Genomic DNA, 25,193 nt, shown 5'->3' with positions numbered 1-25,193 from the left:
ATATTAGAGCTGTAAATGCGCATATAATTCTAGACTCATTGACTCAAGAACCAAATGGAGAGAAAAGTGTTCCTGAAGACCATGGCGTTTGATTTATTTCGTCCGCAACTGCAATCTCGTCTAGCCGTAAAAACTCTACCAGGAGAATACAAAAATTTTTCCATTTTTAAATTCCGAAGTCTTGCAATGCCACTGCAATAGTATCCACCAGAAGATGACTTCGTGCCGATGAGAAAACGTTGTGTTCACTACCCCAGAGGAACAGATCGAAAATTCAAGGCAATTTGTCACTTTTGTACCATTACCCATACCAAATCTGTTTGTTCCGACTGTGTCGGAAATGACAAATTTGCGTTTTTTTTTTTTCAGAGAGAAGATTTAATTTATTTTTGTTAAACTATTTGAATTTTCTAGTCAATAAATTCCTGATTTCAGTGCCATTTCTTATGTTTGTTAAAAAGGTAGAAGGTTTAATTTTTTGTTGTGTGATTTACCTATTGTAAATAAATAGTTTCAACTGCAAAAGTTTATTTTTGTTTTGTAGTATTTAAAAATAAGTGCTTTAAACATCAAAAACTAATAATTTTGTTTTAATTATTACATTATAAAAATATATTTTTTCATCAAACATCAAATAATATGGTCGAAATAGGCTTACAAACTTTGGGGTCTTTGCGACGACTCTAGTATGTAAAAAAGTGCGCGACGGCCCGAAGGTTTAAGAGAAAACTAGGACTGTTAGCTAAGATCAGTTTGTTTCATAAACAAAGTTAGATATTAATAATATTGATGTTTTAATTCATCGTTAAAATTACGAATGGCTAGTGATCACGTTACTCGAAATTAAGGTTAGTGAGCTAGGGTAAAGCGTGAACCACCCTACCCCACGGGGTTAGAGTAGTCGAAAATTGGACACGATATATACTGCCCTGTCCCCAGTTTATCAACATATTTATGGAAGAAGAAAATGGAACATGTGGGTCACCTGATGGTAAGGTTACCACTTCCGTCCGACACCAACACTTGAGGAATCATAGGAGTCTTGCCGACTAGAGCTAGAATGCTTATAGGAAGAAAATAAATATGGCTTTCCTAATATACTTGCAAATTTTTATTATTTAGTGACATACTAAAATGTGTAACATGCGCAAATGCCGTTAACATATTGTCGTATCTAACTTTGCGCTAAAGTTAAACACCAGTGCCAAAATCTTACCCTTCCCGTTCAAATTAAAAATTTATAAATCCAGTCTACGTACCAAATAAACAAAATTCACCGGATGAGACGAAGTTTCTCCTTTCTTTTATCGGTTTAAAAATACTTACAATCCTGTAGTCTTTTTATTTCCTTCACATGATCCCGGGGCTGGGAGGTCAGAACCAGTTGTACGTCACAGCCTATCTGCGTAGCGAGAACTTGAAAACATTTTGAAGTAACAAAACGGGTCAAAGGCGCAGTATTCAGATAGGCCATGGTAAAATCTCAACTTTTAAATTCGAATATATTTCTACTGCAGTTGATAATTATTTTATTCGTTGCAGTCTAACCAATATTTAATATACGGTTTAGAATTTTGATAATTAATTCATATTTTGATGTTTTTGACGTTCGTTATGTGATTTCAAAGAATTTAGACAAAGAGATCAGATCTAAAGAGTATCATTGTTTTATAAAAGGATTATTGTATGTAAACTTTTTGACGCTCAAATTTATTTTTTTTATTTTTTTTTATATTAATTTTAAGAAAGGGATAACGGGCAAGAGGCTCACGTAATATGGAGTGGTGAGGTAACCGCCCATGGACGAGACGCCAAGAGATGCGTTGCCGTCCTTTAAAGTATGCTCTTTTCTAAAAGGTCTTTAACACGTTCATTACCACTACGATTTTCATGATGTCTTCTCAGATGCCGCCTACATTTTCCGGTGGACTCACCAGGTGAGTCGCCGGCACTGCTATATAAATTGAATCGACTCGCCACGCGAGTTCACTGGCACTACTTATGGTAAATTCTATGTTTTGTTATTTTTGTGGCCGTCACAGTGTACAACGCAATTAAAAAGTGTTTTAGGACTTGTCTTTTTTCTTTAAAAAGTGTTTTAGCTTGTAAAAATGGCAAAAAACTCTTCGGATAAAAAAAAAGGTAAGTGTGTTTCGTAATTTAAGCAGTGGTTGTCAATCTTTTTAACTGTGGTTACTGTTAAGGTTATATTTTGAATTTTGTAATATGTACTTGTAAATAGACAATTTTACCCTGAAATACGGGCTCTCAGTTTTAAGAATATTGTATCAGATTAAAATATATAATTTTTATTGCGAATTTAATTGATAACAATTAAAAAAAATAGTTTTTGAAAACGTTTAAAATCTGTCGAATTAAAATTAAATGATAACTTATTAATATGCAATAATTATAGTGTCTTTAAATGAAACAACATTTTTATTACGTTCGTTTCTTAAGAAGTGCCTGATATTTTTTTAGCGCGGTTTGTGGCAGAAACGGAGCCTTACGACGACGATTTAACTCAGATGGAGGAGGAGAGACCTACAAAGCGACCATGCATAGAAGGTAACGTGTTTGTTTTGTTATTGATTATTTTCATTTTACTTATCTTAACAACGTTTTACCAGGTGGTAGGCCTTTTATGCTAGGTACGACTACCTGTGGTGGACACCAGCAGTGCCAGATATTCAGCCGCCAAATAGTAATGCTCTGTTCCTGTTTGAATGGCACTGTAGCTAGTGAAATAACTGGGCACATGAGACTCAAGAACTGACTTCTCACATTGATGAGCGCAGTGCAGTGCATCCAATGACTGTAAATCAAAGCAATGGGTAGCACTGCAACTGTTATGAGCTGGCATGACGCTTACCATCGTGTGAATGTCCAGCACGTCTCATCACTTGTTTACATAAAAAACATGTAATATTTAAAAGCTGCTTTATTCCTATTTTTATTTTATTTTAGGAAATCTCCAAAATTACACTGAAGACAACTCGATGAAGGTTCTGTTTGAAAATGATTCTCAAGACTGGGATGACGACAATAATAACTATCAAACATGTGACATTTCAACAAATACGAAAAACTTAAATCTTACTGAAAGCAGCACTCAAACTAATACTACAGGTGATAATTCTAAGTATATAGAAATGGCCAACGAAAGCTTTGGCATTTTTATTGGACGTGAACTTGCCAATGTGCCAATGTTTAAAAGGCGCTTTGTTATGTATCAGATTATTAGACTGATTGAAAACAATTCATAAATTAATAATTAAGGTCTCTGATAATTGGGTTGAAAGTTATGTAATGATAGAAACGCAAAAGAATCTATGAATGATTATTAATAAATACTATCAATATATTGATTAGTTTTACTTATTAATTTAATCCACAAGACTGAGTCTAAATGCTGCTATGTTAATGAATAATAATTTGTGATATTGTGTTTGTTAAGTGGTGGAAATTAGTTAAGTAAATAAAACATTATGTAAATCAACTTTTATTTTTATAACACAAAACAATTTAAATCAACATTTTTAGGCAACACAAAAATTTTTAGTACGATCTTAAAGGCTTTTACTAGTAAGTGATGCTAGTGGATGGTATAAATGCTCTTAATATTTATGGTGCGGTCTAAAACACTCAATACACAATCCTGGCTGACCTGGGCAATCTTCGCATGCGAATGCAGTTTGAACCCTTTTTTTTAATGTGCGCCAACATTGATTACAACGCCTTCTCTTTGTTTTGCCGTGGGTATCTTTTGGTAGTTTCATAATACAATGAATTTTATTCATTAAAGGCCTTTGTAATGTGGGAGGCAAATGAGGTTCTATTATTGACTTAATTACACTTAAGCGGAAATCATACAATGTTAATTTTTTTGAATTGTATTTGTTATATAATAAAAAGGAGTTGACCAATAGAATTTGCATAACATGTATGATTACCTTTTTATACCATCGCAACGATTTGTGCTCGCATGAATAATAAGACAACATTTGGTCATGTCGATCGATTGCTTTCATACATTTATTGTATTTAATAACCATTTGTGGCTTTAATTTCAAAGTACCCCGTCGATTTCGCGTGAGTTCTAAATCCCCATTATATTTACTTGATATAGCCCTTATTTCTCTTTGGTCTATCCATTTTAATACACAAACATTATTCTTGTGAACAATGCATAGTTCTCCTTTTTTTAATTTCGCGGATTCAATTTCTTTTGGATTATTTTTTCTCTTCTGACGAAGCGTACCTGTGCAAAAGGTTTTATTAGAAAATAATTTTTCAACTAAACTGACGCTTGTATAATAATTGTCTACGAACAAATGATGTCCTACATTAATAAAATCATGAAGCAAGTGGTCAACTACTTTTTGCACGTGATTTTTGCCGCCTACGAGAGCATCAGATGCACCGCCGTATAAATGTAGTTTCATAATAACCCCGAGCTGGTCAGCCAGTGCGTAGAATTTTAGGCCGTATTTATGGCGCTTTCCCTTCATATATTGTCTAAATGACAATCGTCCCCGCCATAACATCATTGATTCGTCAATGGTAATTTTTTTTGTTGGATAATATAAAGATAATATTTTTTCATTAAAGTAATCGATTATATTTTTAACTTTATCATAACTGCACGTCACTTGTCCTACATACACACATAACATTCTCAAAATTAAAATAAATCGATTCCGTGACATTGCCCTTCCAAATATAGGTTGATCAAAATACGCATCGTTTTTCCAGTAGTCATTCAAGCGATTTATCTTTATAAATCCCATATGAAATATGAGACCGAAAAACAATTTCATTTCTTGACTGGTTACAGGCTTCAAGGTTTTTTTCTGCTTTTTGTGGCCGCGGTAGATTTTTTTTCTATTTCTCCATATTCATTGGAGCAGTCTTTAAGTAATTCCAGCAGATTAGAAGAACACAATGCGTCGAAATAATTAATAGGCTCATCACCAACATCTTCTTTCAGTCCGGGGGTCTTCAGGAATTGGAATTCGGTTATATTAGATGTCGGGTTTCCGGGAAACCATGCTTCACCAGGCGTAACATAGTCTTCTTGAGCATTTTCATGTGCATTTTCGAAAAATTCGGGATCAGAGTCACCATCATTATCTGTCTCCAATTCATCCAATACATTTTCTGACAATATCCCCAATAATTCAGAATCCGTGATTGGATATTGAGGTGAATGGATAAGTAAATTTGTTTCTTCTCTGTTTGGTTCTTCGATAAACGAATCCATAACTGCGAGTGTCTCCTCGATGTGGAGGGTATTCCAAGCAGGATCGTCCCAGGAATGAGAAGTTCCAGGTACTGGGTTGTCGTAAGAATCCATAACCTTGGAACAAAACATTAATTTGTACTACTTTAATAAACTTTTTTAACATTATGAAACAAACAAATCAATGAATCTCTCTGGCTTATACAGGTTAGCCGGAAGATTGACGTCCAAAGAAAAAAATTAGGCCCCCCGTTTCACGCGGTCTTGAATCACCCCATGTAAGTTTTGCACAGTTTTAAGGCCTACTTAGGAATCATGAAATGACGTTAAATCAAGGAAAGATTTAGATAGAGTTACACTCTGATAAAGTAGACTTTCCATTTAATAAATAAACCAAAATGGAGAGTACTCACCGATTTTCGAAATTCCAGCTGTGGCAACTTAAGGTAGACACGAGAACACTCAAAGTCCAGTAAACGTTTGCCAAAGTAGTTCAAACAGTATCTAACAGGTCCGGTAATCGTAAGCAAAGGTATAGTCGAAACAGCACTCAAACAAGTCCAGTAATCGCAAGCCAAGGTAATCAAAACACGGGAGTCCAGTAAATGTAAGCCAGGTCACTAAAGTAGAGAACAGATAAACGCATGCGATGACGAAAGGGTCGTACAGAGCACTGAAATTGAATATTTAGTTGCAAGTGCATTCTTGGAGTGCGATTTAACATTAGCCAATGAGAGCTTCGCAAAAAACAATGTTATCAGTGCTTTTGTTCTTCAAAAACAGCGGCGCGCTGTTGTTTTTTTGCCAGCAGCTTTATCAATGCCGACCCTTTATAAAAAAACATTTTCAACCCTTTGCAAAGCCACAAGATTTATGTGATCTCAAATATTATGATAACTCTGTATTTCTTAAGCTTGTTTTTTATTCTAATGAAACTAAGATGGAATCTCTATAACTCGAACCTCGTTAAGTCGAAAAGAATTGCCATTCCCTTCCACTGAACCCCTAGATACGCGATATCTTAAATTATTAAGACTATATAACTTGAACAAAATGTTATTTCCCTACGAAGTATTTATATATTATATATTCTTACTTGGCTTAATAACAGGGTAAAAAATTAAATCTATCTTAAAATTACAATTAAATTAAAAACTATATTATTACTTATATAAAACATTGTGTATAAAAAATCTATTTAACTAAATTTATAAGGAAAGGAAAAATAAAGGAAAATAAACTAGATATAAAAGGCAGCATCCAAATTGCTGTCGCCGGGCCGTATAAGGCTGGCAACGAAGTATTGATAGTACATATTTATGTAATACTCTATAACTCGAATTTCTAAAAGGAGACTCCGTAAGTCGTAGTTAGTACAATATAATGACGTCTTACTTGGAATTCCCCGAAATAATAGCAATAAAATCCAAAATGAATGTTCGGGTTCGGTGCTTCTAATCTATTGTTTTTGTCTTATACACGTGCAATGAATGAAAACAATCATAAAACTTTATAAGTAACACAGCTGTGTTATGTTTGTTCCTTGTCGACACGATTACTTTTAACGGAGCTTGTCCGTCAGTATTAATTTTTAAGTCGAAGTTTCAGCGCATTTAAATCATATGTATCTCGAAGTTCTTGGTAAGTCGATAACTCGTTCGAAATTGTTAGCATTTCCCTTAACATTCGAGTTATTAAGATTCCACTGTAGTTTGTGGTATATTGGTTCCATATCACAAGTATGTAGGTAGTCCTTGCTACTATGTTGACGTCGCGACATATTTACTTTAAAAGGTTGAGGATCTATGGCAGCGAACTCGCCTAGCGAGTTCAAGGCATTGCAGAATAGTTTTTTTCCATTCAAATATAAACGGGGTCTCCGCACCCGGCCCACCTCGTAAATCTTTAGTTTAGCATATATTTAGTCTAAACTATAATTTTGAGCAGAAAATACGGATGCATTTTCGAAATATTGGTGAAAAACACTGAACTCGCCAGGCGAGTCGTCGGCACTGGAATAAAATTTACGTGAACTCGCCGGGCGAGTCGGTGGCACTGAACGTGTTAAGTCGTGTTTAATAGGAACAAAACCTCAAAGGTCGATGGTACTGACTGGTGAATTTTTTATTGCTGTTTTTGAAACATTTCTTACTACAATGTCTTTTTTTTGGACTGTTTCACTATTAAAAGCTGATTTACGTTAAATAAAAGAATCAGCAGCAGGAAAAAAAGGTGTTTTAGTTGAGGGGTAAGCAAAAATGATTTAAGGTTATATTGAAAAGTAATCGAAATCTATCTTAAACTATTATTCTGCATCTGATTTCGACTCAAACACTTATGACTTTAAAAGAACCAAAAAAAATGTTGTATAGATCACCCATTCGAGCTCAAGATTTACCGTCAGCTAAGAAAAGTTAGGATATCATCCCCACCATCTGGATGTGTGGCGGTCCTCCACAGTGCGGTTTTCAAGGAGCTTTCTTCCACGTACTACAAAGCTGTGGAATGAGCTTCCTTGTGCGGTGTTTCCGGGACGATACGACATGGGTATCTTCAAAAAAAGCGCGTACATCTTCCTTAAAGGCCGGTAACGCTTTTGTGATTCCTCTGATGTTGCAAGAGAATGTGGGCGGCGGTGATCACTTAACACTCGTGACCTGTACGCTCAAAGTTGGATGAGGGCAGCGCAGGACCGATGGTCGTGGAATTCTGTGGGGGAGGCCTTTCTCCAGCAGTGGACGTCTTTTGACTGATGATGATGAAGAAAAAAAGAGGAGTCAATGTTAACTTTGAACCACAACAAAGGAGGAAGAAATAGGCAACTACCATGATTGTTCGTAACTGAGGAGATACAAAATAGCGTATATTACATTTAGGCCAATTTTTAATTATAAGACCTTTTAGTCTTTTATTATAATTTTATTTCAATAAATATTGGGCTATTACCAACACTGCGTCTTCCGGTACGTGGTCGCCATTCCAGGACTTTGCTGCCCCAACGGCAATCTCTCCGTTGAGATATGTGTCCTGCCCAGTGCCACTTTAGTTTCGCAATTATTTGGGCTATGTCGTTGTTTTTGGTTGTACTACGGATCTCCTCATTTCTGATTCGATATCGCAGGGAAACTCCAAGCATAGCCCTCTATTGATTTCTGAGCGACCTTGAGCCTTCTCATCAGGGCCATAGTTAGCGACCAAGTCTGTGTACCATAAGTCATCACTGGCAACAAACACTGGTTAAAAAATGTCGTCAAAAAATCCTTTATCTTGGTCTTTCTCCCACATTTCTTACCATAACATTTGAACTTCTTGGTATATTGGAGACAATCAGTCATAGGAATATTACATTTCCAACATCAACTGAATTAATACCTCCATATGCAATCTTAGCAGCTATTTCGTTACCCGTTACCCTCTTTGTGTGATGGCAGCGGGAAGCCATAGGAAGGCTACTTGGATATGATCAAGGTGGTATTTATATATTATTTCTTTTATAAACAAGAGGATATAATAAGATTTAATTAACTGTTTTTAAATAGTCAAACCTTTTATAAGGTTTAAAGAATCTGTTGCTATTAAAAAGGTCTTAAAGTTGCGAATTTCGCGTATTCTTAGTAATGCCTGATAAACTGCATAAGATTCTGTAAAACATATTAATCAATTAATGATGTAGAACAAAATTTGACGCAGTTTTTGGCCCAAATACTTTATTATTGTATTTTGCATATGAAATTATATTATTTAAAAACAATGTCCATTTACTTATTAGCAGCCCTGGAAACACACAGTGAATAACTTCTTATATTTTGCATATTTCAGTTCAGAGATTAAACTGGCAAAACTATCTGCGCAACAACACCCTCTACGAAATTCATATTGAAATTGTTGTATAATATCATTCGATTCAAGGTTCCACAATTCCATACCAAAAATAAATCCAAGAGATAAAACTATCATAGGTATAATGTTTGGTAATAACACTCATAATATTAGATATAAGGACCTAATTAAACTAATTAATATTTGCAATAACACCAAATACAAAGTGATGATGTGTACATTCCCATACTCCTCGGATTTGACACAGGAGCAAAATAGAAAAATATTTAAATTAAATACAACTTTGCATAATGCGAATTCCACAATAGTGAAAATTTAACTTTATTTGATACAAATAAATTCATTAATTATAAGCTGAAATTAACTAGTGGTAGCCTATACCTACCACTTAGATTTAAGCGACAGCTGGCTACTTTAGTAGCTTATTATTTAATAAACATGCATCTTTTGGGCAAAATTGTAAAATAATCGACATACAAGCCTCTATTGGGGAATGTATAAGTACTTATGTACAAAAATATAACAATGAAGATTTTTCCTTCAATTAATTTCAATTAAGCTATTCGACAAGGGAGGACAACTCTTGCAATACCATACAAAATAGGCAACATTCACCAAATGTAACTGTTACTGCTAGAGATAATTATAATAAAAAGCTCATAAATATTTTTCACCAGAACATACAAGGAATCTCAAGTAAGGAATTAGAAATTGAACTGTTTTTGAGCTGCTGTAATTTAGATATATTATGTATTACAGAACATTGGCGCAAGAGTCATCAAGCTCCAGTTTAGTTTTAGAGAACATAAAGTAGTCAGTTAGTTTTGTAGAAATAGGGCAATACATGGAAGTTCCCGAATTATTATTAATAACAGATTAAAATGTAAAAATAGAAGAGATATTATTAACCTCTCTATTGAACAAATAATTGAGAAAGCTTGCATAGAACTAGAACAATTTATCATTGTAAGTGTTTACCGCCCCAAACTGCATCTATTGCTAGTAAACTTATAATTAATAATCTTTAGTCCGACCAAGTGGGTAACTTACAAAAGTAAATACAAGATTGGACAATGTCAGACCAAAAAAGGTGACGATTATACCAGTTACGGCAGATAACTGCTACTTTAACTCCGCCTCCATATCCTTCCCTATATCAAAGGGTTGGTATGGTGCCGGTCCCAAGCCCGGATAAAGGAGGAGGGAATCCAAGCCAAGTTGTGAGACGTACCGTGACGAGGGCTGCGTGTCTGGGGGAGAGCTCAGACTTTAACGGTGTACCTCCGATACCTGGGCACCTCGGAGTGTTATTTTATGCCCTTCGGCCAGTAAGCGGGGCTCTGCTGGTTCGTGACCTTTATTTCCCTAGCTTCTCGTGGGAACAAAGTGGAGGAAAATAACATTTTAAGTTCTATTTTGTCTACCATAGGTGCAAACCTATCTATCTCGGAACCCGAGGGTGAGCGGCTAGACGCCCCCAAGGGAACCGAAAACTTACCTCAGGCCGAAAGACTAATCCCAGGCGAGCTGGCAACCGTTAAGGAAACCACAACGCCTACGGAAACAGACTCGAAACTGAGAAATATAAAGACGAAGCCAAAGAAGCTGTCCGGTGCAGCCCGGAAAAGATTCAGAAAGCTTCTCCAAACGGATATGCCTGTAGAGGAAGCCAAGGCGTTAGCCAAAATGCCTTGGAATGACCTACAGAAAGCAGGTCACAACCCTCCACCACCTGAAGCGAAAGCTGGAAAACGTGGCAGGTCAGAGGAGATTTCTCCGAAAACCCAGCCGAAGAAGTTACCCAGGCTAGATGACACTCAGTCAACCTCGGGAAGACCTAGCTTCAAGGAGGTAACCGGGTCCTCACGTGTGGGCATTCGACATACCCATACTATGATCACCGGGGCTGAACAAGGTACCGGGCCGACATTTTTGGGCTTTGCCCACAAGCCTGGCTGGATTCTAGTGACTTGCGAAAATGATTTCAGCCGAGAGTGGCTTGTGGACAAAGTCAAGGATCTGAAGCCGTGGCCGGAGGCAGAGCTCTCATGCATGTCGGAGGAACAACTGCCCAAACCCTCCATAGCCACGACTTTTCTGCCGAATACTGAGGCTGACACAGTCGAAGAGGCACTGAAGCTGATCCGAGCGCAAAATGCAGGACTGAACACCGAACACTGGAAGGTGCTCCACGCGAGGGAGGACAAGGGAGGCCAAGTGGTCACTTTTTCCTTGGACGATCCCTCCGCGGAGACTCTGAAAGAGTCCGAGTGCAGAGCTGCCCTTGGTTTTAGAAAGATCAATTTTAAGATCAAGGGCGTCTCTGAGGGTTCCGCAGCAGCGAGTGGACAGCAACCCACCCAGACCAGCGGGCCTGTGCGACCGGTAACATCCGGGATCTCAAAGACCCCGCTACGGCCGGCTGCCCCCACAACTACGTTCCGGGGCAAAGGGCCGATGTCGAGGAACGTCTCAGGTCCCCTCAGGGGAGGGAAGGATCAGAGTCGGGCTAATTCTGGCCGCGGGCGGAAACACCCATACCAGAAGACAGACCGACCTAAGCCTTCCACCTCCGGTGGGATCCAATGACGCTCCGCAGAAATAGGGCGAGGATACTCCAGGCAAACCTCCACCACGCCAAAGCTGCTACTGCAGTAATGGAGAAATGCCTTGCGAGTGGTGAAATCCTCTTTGCCCTACTACAAGAGCCGTGGGTCAATACCGGCAAAATACTGGGACTGAACACCGCTGGTAAGTTAATCTACAATACCAGCGGATCAAAACCCAGAGCTTGCATAGTCTTCAACAAGAACACTAATTTCTTACCTGTTACAGAGGTCTGCACCGACGACCTTGTTGCGGCGTATTTCTGTTTCGAAGGTTGGGAAGGCACCAAAGTGATCGTTTGCTCGGCGTACCTTCCATATGAAGAAAGAGACCCGACAACAGAATTGGCGAGAGTGGTCGAGTATGCACGACGCAACAACGCCGAACTGATTGTCGGGGCCGACGTCAATGCGCACCACACAACTTGGGGAAGCAGCGACGTCAACCACAGAGGTGAGCAACTTCTTAATTTCTTAGACACTAACGGCCTACAGGTACTAAACAGAGGTAATAAGCCAACCTTCGTTACCTCAAACAGGCAGGAAGTTCTAGATATTACTTTCGCTACCGACAACATTGCCAGGCGAATATCAAACTGGCGAGTCAGTGATGAAATTTCGCTATCGGATCACCGTCACATAGCATACGACATCTTGACTTGCCTCGAAAAACAACTATATACGTTTAGGGATCCAAAGAAAACAAACTGGACTGTCTATAAAGAGAAACTCAGGAGTAATTTGGAGAATATCCCTAAGCGCATCAGAACCCTGCATGAGCTAGAGTTGGCAGTGAAAGTAACCACGGATGGCATCACTGACGCCTACGAGGCTAGCTGCCCTCTCTCCTTACAACACTCAAACAGGAAAGTGCCTTGGTGGAATTCAAACTTGAACAAACTAAGGCAGAAATCCAGAAGGCTGTTTAACAGGGCTAAAAAACCCAAGAATGGGAACCTTACAAAGAAGCCCTAACAGATTACAACAGAGAAGTTAGGAAGGCCAAACGAGCATCTTGGAAGAGGTTCTGCGAGGATTTAACTAAAATTCCCCAAGGATCCCGAGTACACAAACTGCTCGCCAAGGACAAACCTAGCCAAATCGGCCTGCTTAAGAGACCAGATGGATCTTTTACAGCCGACGACGTAGAAAACGTAAGAGTACTGATGGCCCACCACTTTCCGGGGGCTACCTATCAACCAACTGTAGCAACGCCTACACAACGGCCTCTTGACGAGGACTGGCGTAGAGCGGCAAAGATAATCAGACCCCGGGATATAAGGTGCGCCATCAAGACTCTGAAACCCTACAAGTCAAGCGGTCTAGACAACATTTTTCCAGCGCTTCTTCAAAAAGGCCTGGATATCCTAGTACCGCTACTAGTCAAGATATACCGGGTAAGCTTTGCCTGGGGCTATCTTCCAGAGCAATGGACTAGGGCTAAAGTACTATTTATACCTAAGGCAGGCAGAAAGGACTACTCCCTGCCAAGCTCCTTCAGACCCATTAGCCTAACCTCCTTTCTCCTGAAGGTTATTGAGAAAGTCTTGGACAGACACATAAGAGAGCATGCTCTAAGCCTAAAGCCCATTCATAGTTCTCAACACGCCTACTGTAGAGGCAGGTCTACAGAAACGGCCCTTCTACAACTTGTGGATAGAGTCGAGAAGGCGTTACAAGACAAACAGATTGCACTTTGTGCGTTTCTAGACATTGAGGGCGCCTTTGACAATACCCCGACAGACACGCTAGTGAAGGGACTAATTAACAAAAATGTAGACTCCACCACTGTCAAATGGGTAAGGTCAATGCTCTCAAATCGCAAAGCTCTAATCTCCCTCCATGGGACATCACTGGAGCTATACACTACGCGAGGTTGCCCACAAGGTGGCGTTCTTTCGCCACTTCTATGGACACTAGCAGTAGACGAACTACTTAGTAAGCTGGCAGAACTCAGAATTGATGCACTAGGGTACGCAGACGACCTAGTTATTATCGTCAGAGGTTTCTGCCAAAGCTTACTAAGCTCTATACTGCAAAAGGCGCTAAACACCATCTCATAGTGGTGTACAGCCAACAAACTGTCAGTCAACGCAGGAAAGACTGTTATTGTGCCATTCACGAGGAAACGGAGACTTAACAAACTGAAGTTGAACGGCTCTACTTTGGAATTCTCAGCTGAGGTTGTATCTGGGAGTCACATTCGACCAGAAACTCACATGGAATTCTCACATCGACAAAGCCGTGAAAAAGGCTTAAACAACCTTGGGTGTATGTCGACGTCTGGTAGGGAGACATTGGGGAATGCGCCCCAAGATCCTCCTATGGCTATTCAAAGCAATTGTGAGACCAACAATCACATACGCCTCCATTGTGTGGTGGAACAAAGCCAACCAGAAAACAACTGCAGACAGACTAAATAGCCTGCAGAGACTTGCCTGTATGTTGGTAACCGGAGCCATGACGTCTTCTCCTGGTGCGGCCATTGAAGCAATGCTAAACCTACCGCCTCTTCCACTGTTCATACAGCAAGAGGCGAAGGCAAGCATGCTGAGGGCAATCGCCCAGGGGGGTTCATGTAACTGGATGTCGCAAACGCTTAGGACCTTAGAGGACTTAGTTCTGCGAGACCACATATTAGGCATGTTACCTGATCAGATGATTCCACAATTAATCTCTGTTAAACACTATATCGTGGAACTACCTTCCAGGGACGACTGGATGAACAACAAAGTCACGTGGAAGGACGGGAGCCTCATGTGGTTCACCGATGGGTCCAAAATGGAAAATGAAGTCGGCTGTGGGGTCTATGGAGAACGCCCCAGGTTTAAATCCAGCACAAACCTGGGAAGCTTTACCTCCATATTTCAAGCAGAGGTGTACGCCATCCTGGAATGCGCGGAAACCAATATCCAAAAAGGCTACTTCAATCATAACATATACATTCACTCTGATAGTCAGGCAGCATTGTTGGCTTTAGACGCTGACTTGACGTCGTCTAAGTTAGTCAATAATTGCGTCGAATGCCTGAATTCATTAGGCATGAAAAACAGAGTGATTCTCAGATGGGTCCCAGGGCACGCCGGAATCATAGGCAATGAAATGGCCGATGAGCTCGCAAGAGCTGGGGCTAAAGCAGTCCGATATGGTCCGGAACCCATTTGTGGACTGCCAAAGAGCGCCATCCGACACACCCTGAGTAACCAATGTAAACAAGAAGCACTTAAACGCTGGAACAACTCTTCAGGTTTAAACCACTCTAAAGCACTGATAAGGGCATTCAACAGTAGCTATGCGAATGAAGCCCTATCATTGAACAGGAAAAATCTATGCATACTCACTAGGATGCTAACCGGGCACTGTCGCCTAAACAAGCACCTCAGTGTGGTCGGCATCAGAAGCGACAAGGCTTGCAGGTTCTGCCTTGAGGATGATGAAACACCTATTCATCTACTCTGCGACTGCGGCCCACTAATGCATAAGCGTAACACAATCTTTGGCAACTACTTCGTACCACCAGATAGTGTTTGCAACACTCGCGTCAAGGAACTACTGCGGTTCGTAAAGGCGGTAGGGCTTGACGATGAGCTTTAGTATGAGTGGCGAACACAATAGTCCAATTCTGGACGCGGTGTTACTAGGAACCTTTTAGGACCAGGAAATAGCCACCCTCTTCAAATAATAATAATAATAATAACTGCTACTTTTCACTATAACTTACACCCATATTTCAAGTCGTAGCCTCGAAAGTCCCTCGACTCGAACTCAGTCGACGAGGCCTCAAGGAATGACTTGAAAGTACCTCAAGTTTGGTATTCATAGTTGTCAGTTTGAGGAATTCATGAGGATCCTCGAATGAGTGTGAGTCGAGGTAAAACTCATGAATTACGTCATCGTTTGGAGGAATGCTAACCTTATTATTGACGATTTTTTATTTGTGGCTTTCAACTTCTTGTGTCAAGTGATTAGGGAAGTGTCAAATGAAAGCGGACACATAAATAAACAAGCTTGAACGCAGCTTTAACGTAATTCGAATTCCATAAATCCACTTGAAAACAAAACCCATGTTTTGCGTAAAAAATACTGTGTTATTTGTGAAGTAGGTGGCTTGGAGAAGAAAATATTTATACAAGTGAATTCAGTCGTGTGTTGTTGTTCTTATTGAGAAAATACTGGTTTAAAATGGCAACTGGAAGACAATTTTCAATGAAGCCGAAAAGATTTGTCTGCAGGAGTTAGTGATCAAATACAAATTAAATTCGATAGCCACAACTATGGGGATCGCAGTGGGTAAAAAAAAATACCTGGCTGATGTGGAGTTGGCAGATGTAATCGACAGTGATAACCAGGGCCGCGCCGCCCCTGTGTGCGAAGTGTGCGGCGCACACAGGCGCCAAGACAATAGGGGCGCCGCGCCGCCACTGCCACCTAAATTATTTTTGTTACCTATATGATTGTTTTTTGTAGTGGAGTATCGACAAGTAAGTAGGTACAATAGGCGCAACATAGGCCTTGTAAACAACAAAACATCTATAACGCTTATTGAACAAGTCTCTCAATATTTAATGTTTATTATTATTCACGTTTATGGTTTCATTTTACGTTTAGGGTTTTAGTTTACATTCTTTACGAGCTCAACGTTAAAACGGCGGCAGTTCTTTGAACCAGAGAAAAAGTACTAGTTATTTTAAACCGTAGAGGCGCCGAGTTTGTATGAGTATGAGTGAGTTTCTGAACGCAACCCGATGCGATGCGTGCGACGCAAGCGCCCATCCCCGCTCACGGGTATTCCCCGATTTTAACGAACGAGATAGCTAAGGCAAAACAAAACAAATGAACAATCATTTGATTGAAAGTGTGTGTGTGTAAGGTGCTCATTGAATTTTTATAATCATTGTTTGGGTGTTACCTACTGATTGTTTTAACGTGTTTTCACGATGAGTGATAGTAATCATGATAAAAAAAAGAAATTATCTGGTTACCAGAATCTAATAAGGAAAAAAAAACAAGAAGAAGAACGTAATAAAAATGCAACTAAAAGAAGTAAATATTTTACGGCTCAACCATCCACTTCGACACAATCATTAGAGACAGAAACCAGTCATGTTATCGATGAAAGTGTTATTAAATCTGATTCAAAAAACGCTTCATGTAGTGGTAAGTGTGTACTTTTTATGTAATTTTGTATAAAATAAATATTATAACTTCTGTTTGGGATATTTTAAAAAAAATATTTTTTTTTCAATTTTGAATAGAAAAATTAACTTTTTTTCCGGCCGTTTTTAGAGATTAGACGGAAGGAACAGACAGACAAAAATTGTAAAAAATTATATTTTATTTTATGTACTTTTTACTGAATGCGTACATCCATAAGCATTTAGTAAAAAGCGGTTATTTTAATATTACAAACAGACACTCTAATTTGTATAAATAAAAATAATTATTCATAGATAGATAAATCAGTTTATTCAGACAAGGAGATAGATAGGTACTCATGTGAACAATATTATGTATTTGTTTGTCTGTTATTAATTTAAGATGATGCCGCCGAAGTTACGTCTGTGCCTGTGTCTGATACACCATCGTCACCGTCAAGACAATTATCGTCACCAATACCAACTTTTTCCAAAGATGATCCTGGAGCCTGGCCAGAAGTTTTAAACGCTACTTTGATCCAGTATTTAATAGAAAATCCGATTAAACAAATTAAACAGTATAATTTTCCGCATGATTCTTCGGGACGAAAATTTTCTGAGTATTATTATGAAAGGCATTTAGGAAACGGTGAAAAGTATCACAGAGAGTGGCTGCTGTATTCAGTGTCCAAAAATGCCGTTTACTGCTTCTGTTGCAGGCTATTTGAATCAAAAGATAAAAATAAATTCTGCGAGGGAATTAGTGATTGGCAACATCTAGCTTTGTATTGCAGCAGACATGAGAAAAGTTCTGCTCATTTCAATAATTATAAAAAATGGACAGATTTGTGTCATGCTCTTAAAAATAAGAACACTATTGATAGTATTCAACAAAAACTTTTAGAGGTTGAAAAGCAGCGCTGGTACGATGTAATCAAAAGAATAATATATGTGGTTTTCCAATTTTCCAATTTCTAAGTACACAAAATATGGCTTTTCGTGGCCAAAGCCAAAAATTATATGATCGTAACAATGGTAATTTTTTTAAATGTATTGAAATGTTAGGAAAATTTGATCTTTCAATGACTGAACACATACGACGCGTAACGAATGATACGGATTTCAAAAATATGCCGACTTATCTTGGAGATAAAATTCAAAATGAAATAATTTACATACTCGGTCACCAAATTCAACATTTTATTTTAAATTTATGTCGAATTATTAAATATTTTTCAATAATACTGGATTGTACTCCTGACGTTTCACACGTAGAACAAATTAGTATTATAATAAGATTTGTCAATTTTAACACAGAAACTAGAAAGTTGGAAACAAGAGAGCATTTCCTAGCTTTCTGTCCAATTATAGATACAACTGGCGCTGGATTGACGTCATTTATTTTAGAAAAACTAGACAACATTAATTTGGATATAAACAATTTAAGGGGACAGGGTTATGATAATGGATCAAATATACGCGGTAAGAATAATGGTCTTCAAAAAAGATTGCTGGATTTAAATCCCCGCGCTTTCTATGTACCGTGCGCTAGTCATAGTTTAAATTTAATAGTAAACGACGCTGCCAACCTCAATCATCATACGACTGTTTTTTTTTTGTATTGTGCAAGAATTATATAAATATTTTTCGTCCTCTGCTAAAAGATGGGATTTATTAAAAAAATATGTCATAAATCTGACCTTAAAACCATTATCTGAAACAAGATGGTCAAGCAGAATAGATGCTATAAAACCGCTGTTTACAAATTTACCAAAAATTTATGATGCCCTATATGAAATATCAAATAATATATCATATGATCAGAAGGCAAAATATGACGCTAAATGTCTAGCAGAAAAAATATGCACCTTTTCATTCATTTGTTCACTAAGGGCGCTTTTAGTGTCACGCGGATTTGCTCACGCACGCGGGATTGGCCCGCATGCGTAGCATCCGCAAAGAACAATTTCATATAGGTATCTATTATAAAGCGTGATATACGCACGCGGGACGCGGGGCGCTGTGCGGGGCGCCACCCCGGTGCGGGGTATCCGCATGCGTAAGCACTGCCTACAACTTCAGTGCCCATTTTAGAGTCGAACGGGGCGCACGCGCCGTATTGTACTGCCGAAATGAAAATCGATACAGAGCGAGTAATCATTGAAGTTCATCTGCGGCCCGTTTTGTGGGATAAACGCAATGAATTATACAAAAACAGGGACGCGAGAGAGGCTGCATGGAGAGATATTTTGAAGGAATTGGCACCTAACTACGAAAATTTGAGCGAAGAGGAAAGAAAAGAGGCGGGTATGTGTTTGGTTTATTATTTTATTTATACAAGCATCATTACTTTATTAATATAAGCATAATTATTTAATTCACAAATAACATCAAAAACCTTTTGAGTTTAGTTAATTAATTATATATCGGTGTTGCCAGGAGACTTTTCCTTCATTGATAAAGTAATCTGCAAATATATCTCTGATATTACTTGCCGACGTATTACTACTTTCAGTCTGCTGCCTGGGTAGTGGTCCCGTAAAACCATTTGTGACAAATGTATGGCTGACCATGTATCCATCCCGTTTCCTTATGAAATTGTGAAGTACACATGCCGTCTTGACTATTAATTGTGCTAGATCTAACTTGACAGTCATGGATCTGTGAAATATTCTAAATTTATTTGACATAATTCCAAAAGTGCATTCTATGTACCTTCTAGCTCTGGACAGACGGTAATTAAATATTTTCTTTTTGTAAGGTAAATTATCACGAGCATAAGGCCGCATCACATGTGATGATAAACCAAATGCCTCGTCTCCCACTATCACGAACGGCAACTTTGCTCTTACACTAGATGGATAAGCTACTTCGGGGCAAATAATAGGCAACTCTTGCGGGTCAGGGATACCCAACGTGTTACTTTCCAGTTTCGTATACAAATGACTCCTTCTAAAGATGGTTGAATCGGCGTTACTTCCACTGGTACCGACATTAATATATGTAAAATTATAATCAGCATCACACATTGCGAGGAGCACTACAGAATAATATTTCTTATAATTAAAATATAGTGATCCACTGTGCGGCGGTCGAATCACTCTTATATGTTTTCCATCAATAGCACCCAAGCAATTAGGAAAATTTGTATATGTGAGAAATCCCTCTGCGATTTCTTTCCATTTGATCCCATTAAGCTGTGGAATACATTCAGACTTTAGTTCAATCCATATTATGTAACAAACTTGTCTTACTATTTCGCTAATTGTTGCAATTCCAATCACGTAGGAATAGTGTAGATCAGTGAATGTATTACCAGTTGCCAAATATCTGAAAACAAAAACAATATATTAATAATATTATGATTATATAATATATTAATAATGCTGACATCAGACATAAGACGGCATGCACCGCTCGAATTTTACTTCAGAAGAAAAATAAATACCCTTAAGGTGAAAGGGCACGGAAGTAGCTAGCGCTAGAAGTTTTTAATTCGTTTTAACTACAGTACTGTAGCTACGTTAGATTTCTATCATTTGCCGAAAATTTTATCATAGGGGGGTATTTATGCAGTTATGATTTCATATGAAATGTTCGAAGTATAGTTATGTATCTCATATCTGCTAAAAGTGGCCACTTTTAGCAGATTTGAGATACATAACTGTGCTGTTAATATTTTATAAGAAATCTCCTCTGTATAAATTAACCCCTATGGTAAAATTTCCGACAAATGAAAGGAATCTAATGAAGCTAATTTTTGTTAAAACAAATTAAAAACTTACAGCGCTAGTGACTTCCGGAAGTTTTCACCTTAATATTGATGATGGCAAATTTTATTGGTACTGGTTTTGGGTAACTTGATCTGAAACTGTGTGTACTTTTGCCAACTACTTATTATATTTTGTCATTTCAGACAAGAAAATACAACAACGCTGGCGAACAGCAAGGGACACTTACCAGAAAGACAAGATATCTGAAAAAAATCAGCCATCCGGCTCTGGGAGTAAGAAGAAGAAGAAATATTCTTACTATGACATTTTGACTTTCTTAGACAGTACAACGGAAACTGCCGGAGAAGAGTCACTCTGTGAAGAAATGTCTGAACAAAGTAATTTAGAAACACCTAATGAGTCCACGCAACTAGGTACTTCACGTCAAGAAAGTTCTCAACTAACATCACAACGTAATTTAGAAACACGTAATGAGTCCACGCAACCAGGTACTTTACGTCAAGAAAGTTCTCACCCAACATTAAAACAAAAACAAGTAAAATCTAAAAAGCAAGCACCATCCGAATTTGAGGCACAGTTATTAGAATGCTTAAAGTCTAAGCAACTGGAGCTGGAAAGTGAGGATTTGGCTTTCTTTCAGTCTCTGCAGCCTTCATTAAAAAGATTCACTAGATATCAAAAACTAATGTTCAGAACAAAAGTGTTAAATATAGTTATGGAAATGGAAAGTCAAACACAACCTGCATACTACAGCCCCATACCTACAACAAGTTCTAGTGCTTTTACTGAGCTTGACAGTTTGTCACCGATAAATCAAGATTACCAAACCAATAGTATAATCCAGGATACTTCCAGTCTTAACGACAATGCTATTAGTTCTGCTGCAGTGAATGATAATGAAACTCTTATTTCGACTGAAAGTCGCCTGTTTAATATCACGTCTTATGACATAATTTATAACCCAGCAACAACATCATCTACTGGCGAAAGTAATGTCAACGCTCAGGATACAAATTTACAAAGAAATGAATGATGTAAAATTTGATTTTTAATTTATGAATAAAACTCTTTTTATTAAAATGAGTACGATTAACTTTTTTTCTCCAGTTTCTCTCTAATTGTTTGTTTATTCATATGAGTGCGGTTGTACACACGGCACAGATCAAGTTACTCAAATCCAGTATAAGCGGGACTCCGACGGGTTACCTAAGTATGATAATGCGCAAGGTGCGAGTTCCATTTATACTGGTTTTGGGTAACTTGATCTGTGGCCATGTGTACTTTATCAGATAAAAAAAGGATTGTGTATGTAGTTGAAATCCCAAACCAATTAAGAACTTTTTTTGACTTCAAATTACTGTCATGTGCAAACCTATAACTTTATATAATTTTATAAGTCGCGTGTGATGAAAGGTAGGAATGATTCCACTTTAAAGGCGACATTTTATGAGTGAAATAATCTGATTTTATGAAATTTCAACAATTAATAACCAATGACGCATTACTTTACGATATTTCAAACAAACAATCATTATTATACCGTTTATTTAGACTGGATAATTACTAGAACATGTGTTGTATGATGTCTCAATAATTGACCACGATGGTCAACTACTGAAAATATCATTGATTTGATTTTTCTGTTTAACATTTTTGCAGTTGACCAGAGTACATGACCATATTTTTTTTGCACATGTAAATTTACACATGACAGTAATTTGAAATCAAAAAAGTCCTTTACTGGTTTGGGATTGGTACGTTTATCCTACCTGTTCAAATCCCTTTCCACTAAATCATAGCAAGAAATTAAATATTTAAAATTTAAAACTTACCTTAATGTAATAGCGAGCCTCTCAATCGGTTGTATTGTAATCCTTCGTAAACTGCTTTTTTGTAGCTTATTCTCAATTTTACACAACAGTTCATCAAAAGAACGAATGGACATTCGAAAGTAATTTTTAAATTTACGTTCACTATTTTGTAGTTTTCCAAAATGTGTAACAAACGCCCCAGCAAGAAGCCTATTTTCAAGAAAGGGATCAACATGTACTCTTGTCTTCTTGTTTCGTCGTTTGTAAAGTATGTAAGCGACACATATTCTTCTGACATTGATCATTTTTGAACACGTCTATACCGTTACGCAGCCCGTAGAAAACTGAAACTCATGCTGCGTATGATCCGCAGCGTGAAATTTTACGCATGCGGGCCAATCCCGCGTGCGTGAGCAAATCCGCGTGACACTAAAAGCGCCCTAAATGTATGGCATATAATATTGACAAAAGTAAATTTTGTGAGTAAAATTCTACAGTCCGTCGATATGAATATGCAAGTTGCTTTAGATGCTTTAACAGAATTAAAAAAGTTTTTGATAAAAATTAGAACAGACACAAATTTTGAAGAAATTGTAAGTGATGCCAAAAAAATTGCCGAAAAATTAGACGTCGAACCTGAATTTGAAACTTCCAGATCCAGACCCCTAAGACGTCGTAAAACTCCAAAGAGTTTTGATTATGAACACGAAGACCACACTATAAATGATCCGAAAACCTCTTTTAAAATTAATGTATTTTTTTATATATTAGACCAAGCGTTATCTTCCGTAGATGAAAGATTTGATTTATTGAATAATCACAACGACGTGTTTAATTTTTTATTTAATTTAAGTGATAACCAAGATCAGAGTCGATTAAGAAGTAGCTGTCATCGTTTACAGGAGAAACTTTCAGCAAATGATTCATTGGATATTAACGCCGATGATTTGTGTGAAGAAATTATGTCTTTTCAGCCATTTTTCAAAAAATTAAGTAATGATGTGGTGAAAATTCTTGAATTTATATATTTAAAAAATTTGACAGCTGTATGCCCTAACATTACCATAGCATTACGAATTATGCTAACTATGCCAGTTACAGTAGCAAGCGCGGAAAGGTCCTTTTCTAAATTAAAACTTATAAAAAATTACCTGCGCTCTACAATGAGTCAGGAAAGATTAACTAATTTAGCAACAATATCCATAGAGGAGGCCATACTAGACCATATAGACATACATGAAACTATTAAGGATTTCGCAAACAAAAAAGCGAGAAAAGTGGAAATATTATAATTTAAGTAATGTTTGTATTCTTGCAAATGTTAAGACTCTTGTTGTTTTTTTAAAACATAACATAGGTAGGTAATAGTCATATTAGTATTATTATTCTTAGAAAAAAGTCAGCTTCTTTGTTATTCATATTTAAGTATTAAATTCTTTGTATTAATAAAGCATGTTAAAATTTTGTTCGAGTTTTATTTTTCGCAGTAATTGGCAAGCAGAAGCGAACGGGATTTACCTATTTAGTATCCTAATTCCTAAATGTTCCACAGTTTTGTACACTTAGATATTAATGATAATATTATCTAAGTACTGTAAAACTGGAGAACATTTATTTCAGTCAAAATTAACAATTAAAAATATTCATTCAAAAATTAAATTCGTTTTTTATGATGATTCGTTAAAAAAGAGGCGCTTCATAGGTTTCGCACACAGGCGCTGCCGGGGGTCAGCGCGGCCCTGGTGATAACATACCTTGTAGTGCAGGTATATACCATTCAAGTAATTCTGGACTTACTGCTTTAAGTTTATTGCCATTTGTGATTTTTTAAAACTGTTTTTTTTGTTTGGCAGAAATCCAAATTGATGATGTGATGTTGTTAGACACGTCATCTCAAGTACCAGCAGTTAGTATTGAGGTTGAACATGTGTCAAAAAAAGGTAAAATAACCAACCTTTTTAAAATTATAAAAATAATACGTTATTATATATTATGTTTATTGTAAAGTATTAATGTTTTACATAATTTTACAGAAAACATTATAAACACTCCTCCACGTTAGACAGAGTCCCGGTTGACTGATTATAGTGCAGCTCCATCACAAGGTAATTATAAAAATATTTTTTCAAATTTTTAAATGAATGTACATTCAGTTAAATTAAAAAAAAATGTTATACCTGAACACATTATAATAGGCAAAATAGTTGCCGTAATCAACCGCTTAATTAATTTCTGACTGTTCATCACTGGTGTCTTTTCTTATTATTATAAGATGGGGATATAGAGCCTCTACTCGCCATGCTGATTAAATGCAGGTTGATGGGCTTATTGCAACTCTCTAAGTTTATTATCAGTCGTTAGTGGTAGTGACTGGGTCGACAGTTTAACATGTTCTCTATGGATGGTATGGTCTAGAGAGACGGAGACCACAGGCCTATTGTTATTATTAAAAATAAATTAAATAAATGTCTGAAATTGTTGTTTTACATTTACAATATAGGTCTTATTATATGATTTACATTTCAGGGTCAAGAAATATACGGACCAGAGTGATTCAAGAAGAATTTCATATCCGTCAACAAACATATGAAAAATCTCAGAAAAAGGATGAGGAGCTACATAAGAAGGAGTGGATGGTGAAGGCAGCATAGAAGATTATTCTCAAAGCCAAAACTGAGAGAGAAGCTGCAGAGGAATTTCTCCACTGCAATAGAGCCAAAAGAGAAGAAGCTGAATTAAGTTTAAGAATATTTAAAAATATTTTTTTTTTAATTAATTTAGTATTAGGTTGCAAGTATATTATATATTTTTATTTCCATTAACTT

The 25,193-nt window shown here is 37.4% G+C and overlaps 2 protein-coding genes and 1 long non-coding RNA gene across 3 annotated transcripts; 2 read left to right on the top strand and 1 right to left on the bottom strand.

Moving 5' to 3' along the window:
• The first annotated feature begins 1,834 nt into the window (after positions 1–1,834).
• Positions 1,835–3,364, top strand: LOC126973489 (uncharacterized). The gene is made up of 3 exons (XR_007731359.1): positions 1,835–2,142; positions 2,482–2,568; positions 2,968–3,364. It is a non-coding gene; the product is annotated as an uncharacterized LOC126973489 (long non-coding RNA).
• Positions 3,365–18,955: 15,591 nt separating this feature from the next.
• Positions 18,956–21,641, top strand: LOC126973581 (uncharacterized). Its single transcript, XM_050820905.1, has 3 exons — positions 18,956–19,130; positions 20,740–20,970; positions 21,046–21,641. The coding sequence occupies exons 1-3, from the start codon at positions 18,956–18,958 to the stop codon at positions 21,588–21,590; spliced, it is 951 nt and encodes a 316-aa protein (XP_050676862.1). The 3' UTR covers positions 21,591–21,641.
• On the bottom strand, positions 19,124–22,822 carry LOC126973580 (uncharacterized). The gene is made up of 2 exons (XM_050820904.1): positions 22,390–22,822; positions 19,124–20,153 (listed from the first exon to the last, which is right to left on the bottom strand). The coding sequence occupies exons 1-2, from the start codon at positions 22,671–22,673 to the stop codon at positions 19,235–19,237; spliced, it is 1,203 nt and encodes a 400-aa protein (XP_050676861.1). The 5' UTR covers positions 22,674–22,822; the 3' UTR covers positions 19,124–19,234.
• Positions 22,823–25,193: the final 2,371 nt, after the last annotated feature.

This window comes from Leptidea sinapis, chromosome 29 (assembly GCF_905404315.1).
Source record: "Leptidea sinapis chromosome 29, ilLepSina1.1, whole genome shotgun sequence".
In the NCBI taxonomy this organism is placed as follows: Eukaryota; Metazoa; Arthropoda; class Insecta; order Lepidoptera; family Pieridae; genus Leptidea; species Leptidea sinapis.
Note: the sequence above shows the minus strand (reverse complement) of the source record. Positions and strands in the feature narration are given on the sequence as shown.

Bases quoted from the DNA above. Each gene is read 5' to 3' on its own strand.
- LOC126973581 (XM_050820905.1), top strand. From the start codon at position 18,956: ATGAAAATCGATACAGAGCGAGTAATCATTGAAGTTCATCTGCGGCCC. The intron at 19,131-20,739 runs GTATGTGTTTGG...TTGTCATTTCAG, and splicing joins AGAGGAAAGAAAAGAGGCGG to ACAAGAAAATACAACAACGC. The intron at 20,971-21,045 runs GTACTTCACGTC...CCACGCAACCAG, and splicing joins TAATGAGTCCACGCAACTAG to GTACTTTACGTCAAGAAAGT.
- LOC126973580 (XM_050820904.1), bottom strand. From the start codon at position 22,673: ATGATCAATGTCAGAAGAATATGTGTCGCTTACATACTTTACAAACGA. The intron at 20,154-22,389 runs GTAAGTTTTAAA...TTTTGTTTTCAG, and splicing joins AGGCTCGCTATTACATTAAG to ATATTTGGCAACTGGTAATA.